The 6343-nt window shown below is 42.8% G+C and overlaps 1 protein-coding gene across 9 annotated transcripts in view; it reads right to left on the reverse strand.

Annotated features, from left to right (window-relative positions):
* FRYL (FRY like transcription coactivator) overlaps positions 1-6343 on the reverse strand; it is a 260014-nt gene that overhangs the window by 101573 nt on the left and 152098 nt on the right. For all 9 annotated transcript variants that reach the window (XR_002774533.1, XM_023515972.1, XM_023515970.1 and 6 more), the window contains 4 exons: positions 5840-6008; positions 5479-5571; positions 2952-3050; positions 1082-1183 (listed from right to left, as the gene is read on the reverse strand). Coding sequence is in view for 8 of the 9 variants with exons in the window: in XM_023515972.1 (XP_023371740.1) it covers positions 1082-1183; positions 2952-3050; positions 5479-5571; positions 5840-6008 (463 nt within the window). In the remaining variant the exon portion in view is untranslated. The remainder of the gene's footprint in view (positions 1-1081; positions 1184-2951; positions 3051-5478; positions 5572-5839; positions 6009-6343) is intronic.

The raw sequence follows: 6343 nt of genomic DNA on the forward strand, positions 1-6343 counted from the left end.
CAAAAAATAGCCGGGCGTTGTGGCGGGCGCCTGTGGTCCCAGCTACTTGGGAGGCGGAGGCAAGAGACTCACTTAAGCCCAAGAGTTTGAGGTTGCTGTGAGCTGTAATGCCAGGGCATTCTATACCGGGGGACAGCTTGGGTCCCTTAAAAAAAAAAAAAAAAAAAAAAAAAAAAAAAGACTGAACACAGATGGGCCAAAATAGTGTCAATAACAAGTAGCCCTGGGTGGCGCCCCAGCCAAAAACTGCAAAAAAAAAAAAGAAAAAAGAAAACAAACAAACAAACAGGTAGCCCTCCAATCAAGTCAGAATTGGTGGAGGAGTTGTTACATCTGTATGAGTCCACTACCAGACTTGAAATTTCGGCTGGGCATACTTACATGAAATGTGATTTCAGTGATATTTAATTGTATTATCAAAGCTTTTTTCATATTGCTCTGACTTGAGACAACATTACTGAATTTTCTCAAAACAAAACACAAAGTAGGTATCTGAAAGGTTTTGTGAGATGTGAGTAAAATACTCTGCAATCCCCCCAAAACGTATTAACAGATATTCTTAAAGATAAGATAATATAAATAAGATTCATTAAAAATATATAATTTTGGCCAGGCATCATGGCTCATGCCTATAATCCCAGCACTCTGGGGAGGCTGAGGTGGGTGGATTTCTTGAGCTCATGAGTTCAAGACCAGCCTGAGCAAAAGCAAGAACCCGTCTCTAGTAAAAATAGAAAAACTGAGGCAAGAGGATTGCTTGATCAAGCCCAAGAGTTGGAGGTTGGTGTGAGCTATGATGCCACACTACCCAGGGCGATGGCTTGAGACTCTGTCTCAAAAAAAAAAAAAATTATATATAATTTTGTATTCATAAGGACAAACTTTCAAACAAAAGTTTATTCATATTTATATGATTCCCTCTAGAAGAAAGTATACATAAGAAAAGGAATGTAGTAAATTATTCTTATGCAGTTGTATCAACAGGCATGAAGGTTGTATTTTACTGTTCCGTTTATCATATATGCACAAATAAATATATCATGGTCGCTATTTATAGGTCAGAAATGTGATTATGTCTTACCTTTAAATGTGACAAACAGTTTTGTAGGAAAATATGCCAGTTATTTAAAAAAAACTGTTTTTGACTGACACACAGAAGGCAGGTGATGAGTGGGTACAAAGCCTGTGGGGAGTCGGGAAAGAGAGAATCAAAGTTTGTCACGGCAGCACCGGACTCACCCATTACAGTGCGTTTCATTCAAACAGAAAACAGCTGGCCTAGACTTCCCATTTGTAATAAGAAATACAACCTTATAGAACAATCTAACAAATAATAATTTTATAGAAAGGATAGATTTCTATTAGAAAAATTCCTTGCACATTCATACCTCCCGGAGTTAGAATCCACTTACGCCTCCCAGATTCCAGCAGTCCCTCACCCAGCAGAGTGGTTATGAACAAACATAGGCTCTGGGCTCAGAGGACAGCCTGGCACTCCACGGTCAGCCTTCCTTTTTTTTTTTTTTAATTTTTTTAGAGACAGAGTCTTGCTTTGTTGCCCTTGGTAGAGTGCTGGGGCGTCACAGCTCACAGCAACCTCCAGCTCTTGGGCTTTGGCAATTCTCTTGCCTCGGCCTCCCGAGTCAGTGTCAGCCTTCTATTTGCCAAGAGTGTGCCTTCAGGAAGGAGGCATTTAGTGCCCTAATTCCCCCTTTCCAAACATAGAGTGGAGGACAGTAACCACAATACCCCCACAGGCTTGTGACGTTTAGAGTAAGACAAAGAATGCACAGTACTTGCTTCAACGCCTGGCACACCCAGGGTTCTCATCACTGCATCTCCAGTTCAGATGCTCAAATATTTGCCCAATTCTCCAAACATTCCCCAAATGACGTTAAGTTACATGAAGTAGATGGTTAAGGGGGAAAAAATGCCTCTTAATAGAAAAGATGTAATTATACAATTATTGTCAAAAAATCAGATACTTTAGAATACAATCTATTCTGATGGAAAATAATTTGTGGTTTAATATAGGACTACAATAAATCTCTCCCATATTATAATACTTGATTTAAAGCACTCGTCCAGACAGGTAAATAGAGTTATGTGCACGTGATTGACATTTCGGTCAATGAGGAACCACACATGTAATGGTGGTCCTCTAAAACTATAACAACATATTTTCATCGTACCTTTCCTATCTTTAGATGTTTGGAAACACAAATACCATTGTTAAAGTATTCAGCACAGTAACTTGCTGTGCAGGCTTGTAGCCTGGGACCAACACGCTGTGTTACACAGCCTCAGTCTGTCACAGGCCGCACCATCTAGGTTTAAGCGCACGCCCGGGGTCTCCAGCCTGCATCAGCGCCTGGTGTGCAGCAAGAATTCAATGAACAGCTGGTAAACAAGACTTCACAAACAAGACTTCACCAGTATCTGCAGTGCCAGGGGTGGGGTGTCCAACCCACAGCCCCCGGCTGCATGGTGATGTTCTGAGGGTGGTGCTTTGCTTGCCTGTGGGGTATGTGCTGGGCTTTTGCTTTGCTCATCAACTGTTGTTATGTTTGTACATTTAACGTGTGGCCCTAGGCCACTCCTATTTTTCCAATCTGTAGCAGAGGAATAGAAAGTGGGGACACCCCTTCATGAGGTTTACCCATAGATAAAATCGCCCATCAATGCATTTACCAGAACACATCCTTGTCATTAAGGGACCCACGATTACCTAGGAGGAAGTCTCAGTACCTCATCAAATGTAGAGCTTGTGAAACTTAGGAAGTTTAAAGCAAAGCAGGAGAAAAACCCGAATGTAAAATTTGCCCTGGCAGTGCACGGCAGGGATTTTACAATTTCAGACTTTACATTTCTCTTAAATCTCCACTGAATTTGTAAAGTAGTTACTGAATCTCCCGATTAAATATGTCAAGGCTTGAAATGGTTCTTAATACCAATGAATGCTTCTTTCTGGAGCTCAGTTCAAAAGTAGTCTGATAAAGCATCTCCACAAAGTTTTTCAAACAGGGAACATTCACTTCGTTTTTAACAGCCTGAGTAGAAAGATAACGCAAAAGATGAAAATGGTTACAAATGTTAAACTGTACAAGGATTACAGGAACTTTCTGTTGAGGTTTGAAATTAGTTAATAATTCACAGCGATTCTCACTGAAATAATATAATGTGCTAAATGACCAGATGTTAAGTACATAAAATAAACCTGGTCCCTACCCTGAGCAAACAAGGGCAGACTACAGGCAAGTGGGGACGCAATGATTACTCAGGACAGGACAGGACAGGACAGGACAGGTGCCGTAAGGCAGACGGCTCCGTGCTCTGGGAGGACGCAGAGCGGCCACCACAGGAAAACTCCACAAGGAGGTTAAAGCCAAGCTGGATCCAGGATCTCTCACCCAAACAGTGCGAAACCCCATTCAGCCTTCCTCCTCCTCCTCTGCCCCCCAAAACTATAAACATATAGTTTATATGTACTGTAGCCTGGGACCAATACACTGGGTGCACTGGGACACAGCCATGCCTGCCTCCGTGCTGTTCCTGGAACACGTCAAAGCCAGCTCTTGCCTCAAGGTGCCTACACTTGGTTCTTCTGCCTAAGAAACTCAAGAAACTGCTCCTCCCAGAAAGCAAGTCCAATCCCTCAGGCCTTTAGATTCCCTCAACTGTCACCATCTCTTTCAAGGTAGTGGTCTTTCCAAATCACACTATATTTAAAATTTCAACTCCCTTGCCCCTTTGGCAATCCTCATCCCCCAACACCCTGCTTATGTTTCCTCATATACTTCCCACAATCTGACATACGGTGTTTTGGGGGAGGTGGGGGGATAGTCTCGCTTTCTTGTCCTCGGTAGAGTGCTGTGGCGTCCCAGCTCACAGCAACCTCAAACTCCTGGGCTCAAGCCATTCTCTGGCCTCAGCCTCCTGAGTGGCTGGGACGACAGGTGCTAGTTTGTTTTCTGCTCCCCACACTAGAGGAAGCTCAATGATAGTTAACCCATCATGTTCACTGTGTGTTCCAACATAAGGAAAGAGAAGATGAGACCCCAATGCAGAAAGCACTCGATATATAACAGGAAATAGATCAACAGAGGCTAGCCAGGGAAAGACAGGACGGAGGTTGCTACAGAGACAGGGATGTCCCAGGAAGGAGGAGCTGCAGGCAGCGACCTTACAGTTTGATTCACCTGTTGATGCCCCACATGCAGGCATTGTAGATTTCATTAGCAAAGTTAGGATTAGGGGGACCCTAATTTAATAGGACTGGTGTCCTTAAAAGGAGAGGAAATTTGGGCACAGACATATATACGAGAGACCATGTGGAAATGAAAGCAGGGACAGGGTGGCGGTTGCCCAGGCCAAGAAACATCAAAGATTTCCAGTAACCCCCAAGAGGCCTCATCAGAAGCACAGCACTGATTGTTCCTCACAGCCTTAGGCGGAACCAACCTGCCGACGCTTTGATCTCAGACTCCTGCTCTCCATCACCGGGAGACAATAAACCCCTGCTGCTAAGCTACAGTCTGTGGCACTCAGTTAGGCCACCCTGGCAGACTACCAGCCCGACACAAAAGGAACCACAGCATGAACGATGACTTTGGCTACACGAGGACAAGGTCCAGAGTCTCTCTTCCTACAACCTACTCCTTGTCATGAATTACCTTAAAACCTAATCCTCGTTAGGTATCAATCAAAACCAGATTATCAGACAAGGGGAAGGAAGTCACCCGAGAAGGTGGGAAGCCCAGCGGGAATTCAGACACTTGGAGAACAAGAAATCAGAGCACAGGCATGAACAACAGCCTGAGGTTTGTGGGGGTTTTCCCTTAAATAAAATAAGCCCAATTCACCTGGCTAACAAGTGGGGTGGGGAGGCTATCTGACGGGAACCAACCACCTGCAAACCTTCTGTGTGTCCCCACCGCAAATGAAATTTTCAAATATTTAACTACAAGTAAACAAGCAAGACAGGTGAGGTGCGGGCAAATCACTCTGGGTGCTTCCAACACTTAACTGCTCTTACAGTTCTCCGTCCCCCTTTCCTAAACACGCTCTAAAGGTAGGACCTGAATACTACAGACCAATCCACACACACACAGAGGTTCAGGGTTTACAAATGAAAGCCAAGCCCTTCGGTTTCTCACCATGTTATGAAATTTTACACAGAATAAAATGTGAGTAAAAAGGATGGAATAAATTTCATTTGTAACCTAGATGGACTAGGGGGAGCCAGATTTACCCTGTGATGTCAACCAACCAACCAACCAACCAACCAAATGCATGAAATGATTCTGCAAAATACGTAAGTTGTCAAAAGACAGTGGCCCTCCCGCCCCAGGAAACAAATGAGAGGGGCCCTTCCGTGGCCCCCAGGGACTGCCGAAGAGTTTGCAGGAAAGAAATGGGAGGGTAGGTTGTGAGGTTCTTTGACAACACACAAATGACACGAAAATAAAATATACTTACAGCAGCTACAGGAATAAGAATCTCCACAAATAAACCAGCAAGTGCATGTTTTATATCTTTATCTTTTACTTCTAAGAAATACTGAGCACATTCCTTGAAAGGGAAAAACGTATACTTCAGTTAACAAAAAGCAAAAGGTTCAAACAAAAGATCACACTAAATTTTGTGAACACTCTGCCATTTTATCAAAAAATTAAAGTCAATGCCATCTATCTTCAAATCAAAAAAAGAACGTTTACCCACACTGGTGACAATTTAAAACACTTGGAATAAGAAATCAATAATGACGCCATATTTGGTTCTTTTAAGAACACAACCCATTAGGCTAATTCTATTTGCTGCCGGGGGGAAGGCACATCACCTGCATAAACTGAAACGATGCTTCGAAATCTTCTACAGGATACATTTTTACTCGAAAAAATTTCATTCCCATTATTAAGCTGATGACGCTTTGCACCACGTGCGGACTTGGCTCCTTCTGCCGCAGTTCTTTTAATTCTGTCACAAACTTCTTCCTCACGGCCTGAAACCTTTCATATACATGGAGACATAATTGGATTTGAAATTAAAAACTAATTTCCCACATGATGTTTAAGGGGAAAAGGAAAAGAGAGGTTGCATAAAGATCATCTCCGGTCTCCACCCTCATGACAAGTACCAGAAAAGACACAGAGTAAAATAAAATGGTCATTCTAAACTGGCTGTTCAATGTTTTAAAACTGGAAGTTCCTGAAGGAGAAATAATATGATTCTTGTCTTCATATAATACCATCAGTACAGCACCATCCCGATGTTAGTTAATAATTACAGTAAAATAGTATCAACCTACCCTTAAAACACCTCCATATAACTCAGAGTAACGCCA

Source organism: Otolemur garnettii, unplaced genomic scaffold (assembly GCF_000181295.1).
Source record: "Otolemur garnettii isolate 467f Iridium unplaced genomic scaffold, OtoGar3 scaffold00083, whole genome shotgun sequence".
Taxonomy (NCBI): domain Eukaryota; kingdom Metazoa; phylum Chordata; class Mammalia; order Primates; family Galagidae; genus Otolemur; species Otolemur garnettii.